The sequence below is a fragment of the Rhincodon typus genome, chromosome 10, assembly GCF_021869965.1.
Source record: "Rhincodon typus isolate 14 chromosome 10, sRhiTyp1.1, whole genome shotgun sequence".
NCBI lineage: Eukaryota > Metazoa > Chordata > Chondrichthyes > Orectolobiformes > Rhincodontidae > Rhincodon > Rhincodon typus.
Genome location: NC_063341.1, coordinates 66,395,542 through 66,409,305, shown reverse-complemented (window position 1 = coordinate 66,409,305; position 13,764 = coordinate 66,395,542). Strand labels below are relative to the sequence as shown.

At 37.7% G+C, this 13,764-nt stretch overlaps 1 protein-coding gene and 1 long non-coding RNA gene across 4 annotated transcripts in view; one reads left to right on the top strand and one right to left on the bottom strand.

Annotated features, from left to right (window-relative positions):
* Positions 1-2,359, top strand: part of cdc7 (cell division cycle 7 homolog (S. cerevisiae)) — a 113,571-nt gene extending 111,212 nt beyond the window's left edge. For all 3 annotated transcript variants that reach the window (XM_048602169.1, XM_048602168.1, XM_048602167.1), the window contains one exon: positions 939-2,359. In XM_048602169.1, the coding sequence (XP_048458126.1) occupies positions 939-1,345 (407 nt within the window). In that variant the 3' untranslated portion in view covers positions 1,346-2,359. The remainder of the gene's footprint in view (positions 1-938) is intronic.
* Positions 2,066-13,764, bottom strand: part of LOC125484241 — a 15,485-nt gene continuing 3,786 nt past the window's right edge. The window contains exon 2 of the long non-coding RNA XR_007263078.1: positions 2,066-3,112. This is a non-coding gene — a long non-coding RNA (uncharacterized LOC125484241). The remainder of the gene's footprint in view (positions 3,113-13,764) is intronic.

Sequence of the window (13,764 nt, the reverse complement as noted above, 5' to 3'; positions counted from 1 at the left end):
GATCTGAGGAAGGGTCACCAGACCCGAAACGTTAACTCTGTTTTTTCCTTCAGCTAATACCAGACATGCTGAGCTTTTCCAGCAACTTGGTTTTTGTTCCTGATTTATCGCATCCGCAGTTCTTTCGGTTTTTAGGCTTACTTGTAGGTCTGAAATTGTTGGGTTGCTTCTGAAAATTGATTCCAGCAGATGGTACTACTGGACCAACCTGGCCCCTGTATGAAACCTGCCTTGATTGGTACAACTGCAATGCAAGAATGCCTATGGTCAACTCCCTTGGGAATTAGGACACTTTGCATGAGACAGTCCTCTGCCAAATTCCACTTATTCTGTTGCTACCTTCCCTTCCCTCCCAAAAAAAAGAGGGGAATTGCCAAAGGAAAACCCACTGTCCTGTGTGAAGTGTAAAATTGGCAATCCTAACAATCATGGACACTTAACTTTGTTTTGAAATGAACAGCATATTAGGAAAATGAAACATGAGTGCATTGTGATCCTCTTGATTTATTGATATGAATATGCTTAAAAGTAGGTTGGAGTTTGTAATGGCCAACAGAGGTATTGTTGAAAAATAGGATGGGTGTGATATTGGGTGGTGATATGGTACAAGGGGTGACCACCTCCTTTGCTAATTAAGTTGATAGAGACAACAGCCTAAATTTTACAGTATGTTAAGTGTATTCTCCTAGATCAGCCTGCCATAGATTGGTAATAGTAATCTGTTTGTATATGGGTGGTTGAACATTTTACAGAGTTGAAGACCAGATCAGGATGGGAATTAATATTTCTAGCACTGCCAACCCATGGCTTAAAGCACTCTGTACTTTTTAATGTAGATTTTTATTAAATGCCACAAAATCTGTTGCTATTTATACTTTCATTATGTACAAAGTATGCTGCTGTATGTCAAAGATTTAACTCACTTCAACTTTTTTTAGGTAAAGCTGTTTCATGTAGCAAGGAATGTCCAAAATTGGATTTGAAGACTTTGTGTGAAAGACTGCGAGGAACAGATTGTTCAAGTAAAAGAATATCAAACCAAAAAATTGAGCCAAAGGAGGGATTACGTATTGCTGGCAATGTACCAGGTCCAACTGGAAAGGATGATGAAAAGACTGATTCCTTGATATATAAAGAAGAGTTTCACAGCCAACCAAGAACAGTCAAACAGGATATTCAGGGGGACTCTGATTTCAAAAGCACAGCTAGATCATCAGATACAAAGGGCTGGAATAGAGTTCCAGACCTAGCATATGACCTTCTAGACAAGCTTTTAGATTTGAATCCAGCAACTAGGATAACGGCAGAAAAGGCTTTGAAGCACCCGTTCTTTGAAAACATGTAACTCATTTGGATATTATATGATGTATGTTGCATGTGTGGGATGAGCACAGAATTACATGATTTAATACTGGTAGGTGCTTATTTCAAGCAGATTTTGTTGACTTCAGTTCTGAATTTTATACCAATTGAGTTAAACCTCCTCTTTCAATCCAGCCATTGAATTTTTTTTTCCTTCATGTTCCTGACCACCGCCATTCCCTTGTCCCCTTTCTCCAATCCATTGCTCTCTTGAAAGAGCTTAAATGCAAAGCTGTCTTTTAAACAAACGAATACATCGGATGATTTTAAAAATCATTGTATTTTTCTTCCTAACACTTCTATGGCACACAACAATGCACACAGAGGCAAAACATGTAGGAGATCTGCTCATCTCAGCCCATGTTCCTGAAGAATCCACCGCCTGGATTGACTGATATTCAGATTCGTGGCGCAGCTGTGGTTGAAGCTAACATAAGACCATGTGAAATTCATCTCACCAACAATGTGAATGTCAATGTGAACTTTTTTTTTGAAAAACAGCTGGAGGAATTGCACCCATTTGGAATTTGCATACTTTCAATAATACTGCCTGGTGCTATTTGCATTATTTCACATTTGAATATTTTGCTTTAAATTTATGCTCTAAATTTAATTCAAACTACTGTCTTTAAACAAAACGATGTGGCCATCTTGCCTACCTCAAAAGCCATGATATTAAACACATTCCTAGTCACATCAGTTATTGGTTACAATAGCATTTATTAACAGCAAGAGTTATTTGACAGCTTGTGCGAACAGAAGAGAACAAAATTGAAATAAATATTTATTTACTTCTGATCTGTTGGCATTCATCTTTATCTCTGAATTTTGTGGCATCCTGAAAATGTTTATGCAGTTACCTTGTGCTTGTTTAGTTCTGTTTTTTTTTATAATTATAGAATTTTTCTTTGTAGTGTTGATTAAACCTAACTGCCAAAACTGTTTTTATAATTTTTTTTCAGACATCTGGCAAAACATTAAAATACTTCAAAATGTTTCTTGCTTTTAATTCCTTATTGCATAGGTTTTCAGAACATGCTGTATATGCCATTTCTGGCACCATTTTGATTATTCAGCTGTGCACAAAAGTGAATCAGAAAAGTAACTCACTTCTGCCAACTACTGCTTTTGTAATTATAAAAGAAACAATTCCATAACTTGGAATTTAAAGGGAGATATATACCAAAGAACTCTTAAATTGAGAGACAATGTTTAAAGTTGGTTGTCTCTTGTTTTGGTAACTACATGCAGTTCCCACTTAATGAGCATACGAACACTTTTACCTACAAATGAGATCCCACATTTAATATTAATTTTAAAGATCTGACTTGACAGTTTGCTCATACTAATGAACAGCTATTTTATCATGTATTTTGTTCCGACTTGTGTACAAATTGACTTACGAATATACTCAGGATTGGAACCTATTTGTAACCTGGAGACTTGCCCTTGTTTTAAATATATGCCCAGTCCTTGTTTTTGATTTGTAATTTGTAAATGACTGACTAGCCCAAGCTTTATTGAATCCTTCTCCCTCCACTCTACTGTTGTTGAAAGTGCTTTCATCCATCCTTGTGCTTCTTAATAAGTCACTTTTCCTAAGCCACCTGTTCTTTCCTCCATCACAAACTGCCTTAAGCTCCAGAGTGAAGTTTTCTGTCACCTTTCCACATTTTCCAATTAAAGTCCAATTTCATCTCCTTTTCCTGCTCGGTAAAGTACCTGCATTGTTTCGTCTACTTTGGCAGATCTGTAGAGACACAAGAGGTTTTGCATTTAATATACAAATAGCAATGAACGATGAGCACTACCGGCTGCATCAGTCTCAGTGTTTGTTAGTGCCTGATTCGTGTAGGAACTGTGCTTAATGCTGATCATACTTGTCATTCGTTCTGGTTAAGGCCTCAAACCCACATAGTCCCAGCATTGTGGTTCAGTTATCCATCTCGTCAATTTTGGAGTTGGGGTAATTGAATAAAAGCCTTGCACTTGTCAACAGTAGGTTATCGTGTTTTAATGTTGGAAATTGGAGTATCAAAACCCACCTGGTTCACTAATGCCCTTTAGGGAAGGAAACTGCCATCCTTACCTGGTCTGGCCTACATGTGACTCCAGACCCACAGCAATGTGGTTGACTCTGGACAGGGATGGACAATAAATACTGCCTAGCCAGTGACATGCTCATCCCATTAATAAATAAAATCTGTATCATCTCTTAGGAGTATCAAAAGATCAAAATTAAACACTTAAAGGGGAAATTGATTTTAGGTTGATGGTATCATGTGCTGAACTACTAATTTTATAATAGCACTTTAAACTGCTTGGAGTCTAACAAATCTCCCATGCAAATCAGCAACTAGAATTTAAAGTTGTCCTTTCTGCCGCATTTACTGAAATACTCTTTGTTGTCGATTTAAGGTCCATAAGATTTTTCCAGTTCACGGTAGTGTAAAAGTAACTATGTTCTGGAAAACATTACAAGCTAATGCATGGTGTTGCATTTATTAAAACTGTACTGTTAACATGTTGACCTTTCGGGAAAGCAAATTCACAATGTTACTGCTTTTTAGAGTTGGTCATTAGTTAGCATTTCTTTGTGAATATGTTTCACTCTTAAATTTTCATAAGCAACAGGTGCAGTCAAAGTGCATCCATTAGTTTTGCTTCATAAATTTTGGCAGAGCAGTGTTGACTTCCATCTACCCAGAAATTTGCAAGAGAATTTGTTTTCTGAGAAAATCAGTGCTATCTCTGGATTTTATTTTTTCCACCTATGGTTTAATGCAGGAACCTGTTTTACTCCAAGATTTGTCATGAAAGTCAACTGGTTATTTAGGAATCAGAAAATCAATAGAAAACTGCATTGGGAAACATGCTCCTAAGAGATGATACAGATTTTATTTATTAATGGGATGAGCATGTCACTGGCTAGGCAGTATTTATTGTCCATCCCTGTCCAGAGTCAACCACATTGCTGTGGGTCTGGAGTCACATGTAGGCCAGACCAGGTAAGGATGGCAGTTTCCTTCCCTAAAGGGCATTAGTGAACCAGGTGGGTTTTTCCCTGGCAATCAACAATGGGTTTATGGTCATCATTAGATTCTTAATTCCAGATATTTTTATTGAATTCAAATTCACCATCTGCCATGGCAGGATTCAAACCGGGTCACCAGAATGTTATCTGGGTCTCTGGATTAACAGTCCAGTGATAATACCACTGGGCCATTGCCTCCCCTAAGATTTTGCTTTGTTATCCTATTCCCTGAACAGTCAATGTTGCAAGAGTGTATTCTGAATTTCATCTCTCGTCATTTTTCAGTGCAATGTGTCAGGCAGAAATAATGGGAGTACCAAGGGTCCAGTGGATGTATCAGATATACTGTTGATGTAAACAAATTTGAAATAATTTTGGGGTATTTGGAGCATTATAATAGTTGAGATATTTACAAAAAGAAAGTAAGATTTATTGATGGGCTATTATTAAAATTACGATCTAATTGAAGTTCCAGTGAACTTGAAATTCTGTTCAAGGACTGGCTATATAGGGATGCAAGGATTAATATTGGAATTAAGTCAAAGACCTATAAAACAAAAAAAAATTGGCCTGAATAAATTTATCAATCATATGGAAAGTAAGTAGAGCCATGCACATTATTGTTACTCCACTTTTATTATTTTCAAATGCAAAATGGAAAGGAAAAGTAATTATTTACTTTTACTAGGAAGTATAAATAAATGAAAAATTGATATTGGATAAGATATCTCCAAGCAATACGTCCTTGTGAGAAACAAAATTTTCTATTTACTGAAGAGGGGTTACCGGACCAGGAACATTAACTCTTGATTTCTGTCCACTGATGCTGACGGACCTATTGAGTTTTTCCAGCAATTTCTGTTTTTGTTCCTGTTGCTTTACGTTCTTCACATCTGCTCCAACACGCTTATTAGGCTTACTTTTATAGCGTGAATAAGCAGTTACATGAAATTGGTGTTAATCATGCTAAATATTTTTGAGTGCTTTGTATTTCCAGACCACTAGAAAAGAAAGATGGCCAAAAGAATTTTGAAATGGATTCTTTGAGCCATCTCATCAATGCTCTTATCCATGATGGTTTTTATTTGAATGTGTTTTTACTGATTATTCACTAGTAGTTTTCATAACTGTGCTGTGTTTTTATTGACATGTTCTTCACTTGTGTAGTCAGACATTGAGTCAATCAGATGCTCATGGTGCATAATTAAGTCTGACACTAAGCATAGCAGATGTATTTTAAGTGCAAGATATTTTATGTATTTAGCAATTATTTCATGATATCCCCACTGTCAATAGATCTTAAGGTATGCTCTTTTAAAATTGTAGTATTAATGTCAAATTCAATCTTGCACCATAGTTACTGGAGTTTCAAGGGTTTAATTTTGGCCATTTTCCTCTGAGTGAATAGCATTGATGATTGCTGTCACCTCCAAAATGTGTGCCCATCTTTGAATTTGAATCCCTTTGTTCTTGCTGTTGTCACTATCAAAATAGCTGTTACTGAAATCGCAAATTCCATCGTATTATGTTGGGAGAATGTAGACTAATCCTCCTTGTCCATTTGGCTGGAAAGATGGTGCAAGAGGGAGGGCTTTAGATTCCTGGGGCACTGAGATTGTATCTGGAGAAGACAACACTTGTACAAACTGGGCAGGTTGTACCTGAACAAAGCTGGGACTGAAATCCTTGTGAGAGTTCTTGCCAGTGCTGCTAGGAGGGCTTTAATTTGACAGAATTGTGGGAATCAAGAAAGAATATTTTGGGAGTACCAGGGTGCACAGGATAGATAGCATTAATGTAGAGAATAGAAAGTCAATAGATGCAATCAGAGTAGGGGAGAAAGTAATGAGGTTTAAATCAGGGTTATTGTGCATTTCTGTGAATGCCTCGCATTTAATAAGTAAGAAGGGATTGCCATGTGAAAATATATTGGGATGGTAACAAGTGACCTAGCTCAAGGAAGGGCAATTAAATATACCTTTGGTATAAAGTTTTCAGAAAAGATCAGGAGAAAGGAGAGGTGAAGTTATTGACTTGAGGAGAGTGTTGCAGTGCTGGGGACAAAGGAAGTTCCAGAAATTTTACAAATGGAATCGATTTGGGTACAGCTAAGGACAAAAAATGGTGCAATTACGTTACTCAGTGTCATCTATTGTGGGAAGGTAGTAGAGGAGCAAATCTGCAGGAAAATTAGTGATGCCAACATTATAAAGTAGTTACAATGAGATACTTCTTCTCAAATGTTGACTGGAATAGTGATAGTGTAAGGAGCGGAGCAAATATCTAGCATTCCTAGATATTAGTCAAAGTTTCTAACATCACTATGAATCCAATCCAACAAGAAAAGATGCACTGCTACACCTGGTTCTTAGAAATTAGGTGAGTAAGTAAATCGAATATCAGTGAAGTAATGTTTAGGAGATGTTGACCATTGTATCATAAGATTTTGGATGATGATGAAAAGGACAGTAGGCAATCCAATGTAAGAATGATTAAGTGAGGGAGAATGACTTCACTGGGGCAAGAATGGAGCTGGGTTACAGAGTCTAGACTGAAGGTTGTCGGGAAAAACCAGCTGTACCTTTTAAAAGGAGGTGATTTGTGTACAGTCAAGGTATATTTCCTCAAAAGAGAAAACGAGCAAACAAATCCAGAGTTTCATGTGGGGAAAAAAAAGATAGAAATTAAAAGGGAAAAAAAACCCCTAGAACTAATGGTCATTGTTTAAAAATAAAGGGTCACCTGTTTGGAATGAGAGAAAAAGAAATTCTAAGAGTTGAGAGTCTTTGGATTTCTGTCCCTCAAAAGTGGATGCAGATTCTTTGAATATTTTTTAAGGCAAATGCATATAGACTTTTGGGGATGAAAGATTATCAGGGATTTGCAGGAATGTAGAGTTGAGGATAAGACCAGATTAACCATGATCTTGTTTGAAGGACCAAGTGGCTTACATGTATGTGTGCTTGTGAGAGGTGTCAGGTCAAAAATGTAATTGAGAGCACAGATTTAAAATGATTTGCAAATGTGACATGGGAGAAGTTTTTCACACAAGTCGTTCGGTTGTGGAATGCACTGCCTAGAAGGATGCTGAAGGCAGTTTCAGTTCAAGCATTTGAGGGCATTAGAAGATTACTTGAATAGAAATAATATGCTAGGGTATTGGGAGAGGCAGGAGACTGGCAATATCATAAGCTTTTTGGAGAGCCAGCGTAGACACAACAGCCTGAATTGTATCCTCCTGTGCTGTGCCATGCTGCTGCTGAGTTGGCTCAAACCAAATTAGAATAGTCAAACAAAGATTAGTGAGAGTTTCAAGTGAAGCAAGAAAAGAGTCATGGACTTGGGCAAAGGCAGGTAAGTTTTTTGATCATCTCTTTGTGATGTGGTGTCAAGTCTAACTTCAAAGCTATTTCAGCCTTAGGACATTTTATGATAAAAGCGTTGCATAGAGGCAGCAAGTTGTTATTTCTGTTTTTATTGTTTTGTTCAGTTAAAATGTCCTACCTTTTCAATTGTAAAATACGTGGTTGAGGTTGGATTAGCTGGTGAACGCTGTTACTTAGCAGCAGTGATGGGAAAATTACAAGGGTTGACAGCAAGATGTTCAGTGACTACCTAAAAAGTATAAACATCTTCTAGCATCGGTGGCAATGTCCAGAGCTGGGAGAAGAAATGGAAGCCTGATTTCCAAATTGTCAGAAGAGGGGCAGTCTTGGAATTTGCTGAGATTAATTGTGGAGCTCTGGATTGAGGAGATGCATGTATTCAATAGGGAAAGGTTAATACTGAGAGGGATGTGTTGGGTGTTTGGAAAAACTGGGGGCAGGCATTGTATTCTTGGACTCTGGAAAAAGGGTCTAGTAGCAATCAGGAACAGGGCAGGGAAAATCCTGGGAGCAATGGCAATAGGGTCTCCTGCTCTGCAAGCACTGGAAACTAGGCTTTGTAAATGTATTTAATAGCTTATAATGAGCCACAACAGCGGAAAACTGTCAGGAAAGCATCATATCATGTGTGGAAATATGGGCTAGCAGGAGCTGAGTGTCAGAGTTTTGAGGGCGGAAGTTAAGATCCAAGAGAAGTGAGAAAATCTTCTTCCTACTGATTCCAAAGTATAGGTCTTCCAGCAACAAGCTAACAAATTTCATAAACGCAATATGAATACTTATAGATTTAACATTCCATCCAATTGCTCATCATTCTCAACGAACTCTGATGGCAACTGCCTCTGTTCAATGTGGAGTCACTCAATAGACGCACGTTAGACCTCGGAACAATGTTATACAGCTACTCATCGGATGCCATCGATTGTGATTCTGAAAACCCAACTTATCATGCTCTCCTGGGAAAAGGATAGAAATGCAAGCTAAGATTGGCACCTGGTCCCTTCCAGCTTTATCGAGTGAGGAAGGTGGGTTAGAAACTCTCAACTGGAGGCATCAGTTTTAATAAAAACTAAAGACATTGGTTTTGACAACACCCCTGCACATATTTTAGTCCTGCCGTGTTAGTCAGCCCTTTTGGACAGACCTGAGAGAGATCACTAAATTAACTGTACCTTGGACAATTGGATGTTTGACCTACTGTCAGAAGGGATTTAAAGCAATCACCAGTACAAATGGATGATGCACATCTCCACACCATGCTGACCTTTAGCAGCACGGTCCAGCACTAACTACAGAAAAAAAAAATGATCTCAATGTATGTGGGACAGCTGACTGTCAAGGCAAATAAAGTATAATAACCTGAGCATGGAGTTAGAGAAACATCAGGAGACACAAGGCCCCTTGCGATAGGACAGACTCCAACTCATCCTAAACTCACAAAACCAGACTAACTTTAGGGACGCCTGTCAGGAAACAGCCACACTGTATGGCAATGGACTTTCTACAGCTGTAAGCTGTTTTGGTAACTGTAATATCTCAGTCTCCCCTGATGTTTACAACTGTATCTCTATCTATGAACTTCACAATATATATTATGCAATGTAGTCTTTCTTTTAAAAAAAAGACATGGGAGACAGTAAATATCTCATAAAATAATACTTTAATGTAATACCATAATTTTTTTGCTTGTATGTATATTTAAAGAGTAACCAGAGGGAATGACATCATTAGAAAGAAAAATTTTTGTTTATATAATACATTTTCCAACGAACAGTGCTTTATAGTCAATGAAATACTTTTGTAGTGTAGGAAATTAAGTACTGGATAAAGTTTTTGAATATATATGTTTCTCTATTTATGCAGTAAAGAATGATTCCAGAATGCTTCGTGGCAAGATACCAAGCTTCCACATATGGTGGATAAACAAAACAAATTTATAACAGGCATTGGTTTTCATGGGATTAACTTTAGCCCTGAGTTGCAGATGTATCCTCGATGATGGCTGCATACAGCTGATGTGCAAGGAATGTAATCACGTATATTGTCAACTAAAATGTCTCAAACTGCCAAAGGAAATACAATCATGCATACAAAATCCATGTTGGAGAATCTCTTGACTATCATCTTAACTCCTAAAGGCAGTCCATTTGTCCCACAGTGACTGGCTGTACAATCATTGCAGGTGAGCTAAAGACCAAAATGAGTCCCTCCCAAAAGCAGAGTGAATTTAAAAATGTTCCGTTTCAGAGCACAGGTACCACTTTTAGGAATCATTAGAACATAGCAGGGTCTCTGGAATAGTGTAGCTGGGCCACAAAACAAATCAGCCTTCACCAGACGTTTAGTAGAAATTTATTTCAAGAATTCAAAGAATATCTCTCCTGCACAAGAAAATGATGGGTTCTGGCAGCCGTCAAACTTCAAGGATCTGGTGCTTGAATCTAGGTCTGTATGTCCTTCCAGACAGATCATCATCAAGCTACTGCCTGAATTTTTTTTCAAATGTACTGCATTTTGTTTTTTGAACAGTACATCTTGTGCTGACCCGAGATGATATGGCAAGTCGTTTTGAAGTAATAGAATATCTAACAGGAAAGCAGATGGATTAAGGCAATCACATATTTCTAATATCACTTGAGTATGCTCATGAGAATTGATGATTTTAACAACTTTGGTTCTAACTTGTGCAGAAATTATTGCGCTTATATCATATTGTGACAAAAGTAAGATTGATAGAGTAGTTTTCTAGTAACTTAAAATGTACACATCCTTCTTTAGAGACCCTGTTTAAAATGGTATCTTTTAAAACTTGTTGTTTTAACAATATACGTCACATCTTATCCAGCACCAAACTAATTGAAACAAAAACAAATTGTTGGCAAAACTCTGCAAGTCTGGCAGCATCTGTGGGAGAGAAAACGAAGTTAACATTTTGGCTCCACTGACCCTTCTTCGGACCTTTTGCATCCTGAAGCGTTAACATTAACTGCTTTCTCACCACAAATGCTGCCAGACTTGCTGAGTTTCTCCAACAATTTCTGTTTGTCTTTCTTATTTCATCCACAGTTCTTTGTTTTACCAAGTTAATTGAATTTGTTGCAGGAAATAATTCAAAGTTGGGGTGAGGGGGAGGTCAACTAAGGCAAGAGACTGTAAGAGGGCCATAACTCCATTGCACAAATGATGTGGAGGTGCCGGTGTTGGACTGGGGTGAACAAGGTCAAAAATCACACAACACCAGGTTTACAGTCCAACAGGTTTATTTGAAATGCAAGCTTTTGGAGCCTGAGGAAGAGGCTCAGTTCCGAAAGCTTGCATTTTCTGTTTGGGCTATAACCTGGTGTTGTGTAATTTTTGACCATTGCTCAAAGGCAGCTCCTCTTTAACTGAACTTTATGGAGGCCAACTAAGCGTTACATGAGGCTATTTAAAAAGGAGCTAGTTTCACAATGCCAACGTATTTAAGTTTTTTTTTCTGGTGTGTTGCTCAAATGTTCTAAGAACACTGACAGTTTGTATTGCATGGGGTGATGGGGCTCCAGAAGTTGCAATCTTGGCCGCAGATTGTCAGGTGTTGGAGATCATGTGATGAAATCTCCAGGAATATATGTCAGGCAGAGCTGTCAAACCTACTGCTGATACTTGAGTTACTGGCCAAATTCAGCACTTTGGTTATAGGGTAAGCCTTTAGGTATCAAGTCCAGAAACATCTACTTAAATATTCCTTCAGCATAGGGGTTTGAGGAGAAGGATTGGATTGAGGTGTTTATACATTAAAAGTGTTTAATAGGCTAGATACTGAGAAACAATTTCCTCTTTTTGAGAATTGAGAATGTGAAGATGTTTAAAAAAATTGACCTGAGTAAAATCATGGCGTAGTTTTCACACAAACTGAACTCTTTTCTCTCTCGGAGACAGTAAAGACTGCAGATGCTAGAAGCTAGAGTCTATAAATGTGGAGCTGGAAAAGCACAGCAGGTCAGGCAGCATCCGAGGAGCAGGAAAGTCAACATTTCGGGCCAAAAGCTTCAAAAACTTTCAAAGAGTCGACTTCCCTGCTCCTCGGATGCTGCCTGACCTGCTGTGCTTTTCCAGCTCCGCATTTATTGACTTGTTTCTCTCTCTTCCCCGTCTGCCCCTCCATCCCTCCAAAAAAATGTCTACAGAGTTAATTGTAGCTTTTGAGGTTGAGACCAAAAGGTGGTGTTGAGAGATGCAGAGCAATTGTGGGGGAGTTGAGTTGTACTGGAGGTCATCCAAAATCTTAATGAATGACAGAGAGGGTCCAAGGGACTGAATGGCCTACAAATGTTCCTATTATTATGCTGTCTCATTGAATTAATGAATGAACAATACATGCACAAAAGATAAATATTTTATAAATAGTGTGTCTCCTGAAATGTTGGAAAGTAATAGATTACAGTTTACTTTTCTGAAATAATAAATTGAAATTTTCCATTGTTTTTAGCAGGTCATGAATTTCTATTAAAAAGACTGGAGCTCTAAGAAAGAAACCTTTTAATTTGCTATACTGTTTTCCTTGTACCTTAGTATGATTTGGGCTTGGAGCTAAGGATTGTTGGCACTTTTAATTGAATGAAGTACATTTACAAATGTGGAACCGTGGGCTAGCCATCTCTTAGTTTTAAAGCTGTTTTAGCCAGTTTTTACAAGAATGATACCACTTGGTACCATTAATTGATGCCAGCATTTTGCTTCAGGAGTAGAACTCTTATACTCAATTATGTTACTAGCATCTGGCAGTTTTGTACCTTGTCCAGTAACACTGAGGGGGGTTACCATTTGACATTCTTTCGCCTGTAGAATTGTTCTTCGTGTTTAGTACACTGTTCCAGTTCTGTGCTCTGCACTGTTGTTTTTAATTACTTACAAATGTTACGTTGGCCATACTTTTGTTAACCGAGCCAATTTGGATTGCTGTCATTTTGAATTTGTACCTTTTTTCCTTGAGTCTGGTTATCAGAATATTCAATTTTAATAAATTACACATTTGAGTTTTCATTTGTTACTGTTGGTTTAACATGTCATTATGGTTTTAAGCACATTTATATGATCTAGTTATGTTCTAGATCCAATAACATCTAAATCTTTATTCAAAAATCTGTGAATTCTTTTGGACTTGTCAATTCTTTGTAAAGTCAAGAATTATATAATGTTATGTTAAAGGAAGTACTGTCCACATGCATGCTGTAATTGCATGTAAATCTGTTAAAACCTTGAGTTTGCCAAGTACTGTAACTGTTGACTGGCATTTTTGTGCTGCTGTAAGCAACTCCAGCCTGATTTCTGATCATCAGCAAGTGATTTAATCACGTTGTACTAAATTCCAAAGAAACTGGGAAAATGATAATTAGACATCTTGGGAATTGTAATTGTTTATGTGGATTGAAATTCACACAATTGTTATAGGAGTGAAAAACTTAAACGCCCACAGTTCTTTGTAATTGAATACCAGCATTAATTAATTTAGCTAAGTATGTTGCACTCTTTAGGGATTTGCATGAAGAAGGTTGCAGATTCAAATTTTGACTTTGTTATCTCTCCCAGCTGAGACAACAATTGTATCTGCAAACACACATGAAGGAATGGAAGAGTTTTCCATTCCAATCACTTTCAATGAATTCTGATAAGCTGCGGTATAGGGGTATGCAAACAAGGGAAGGCCATTTTCAAGTAAATATATTTGCCTCTGATGACTTGATTCACCTAGGAAGCCAAACATGCTTGTATCTTCTGAAATCAACTGAAAATGCTGGCAATACTCAGCAAGTCAGGCAGCTTCTGTGGCAAAACAATGTTACCATTTCAGGTCATTTGACCTTTCATCAGAACTGGAAAATATTATGGATACGTTTTAAGCAAATACAGAGGAGGGTGGGAGAAGGTTGGTGCAGCAAGAAAGAACTCCTTTAATATACAAGGTGTAGAGCTGGATGAACACAGCAGGCCAAGGAGCTTCAG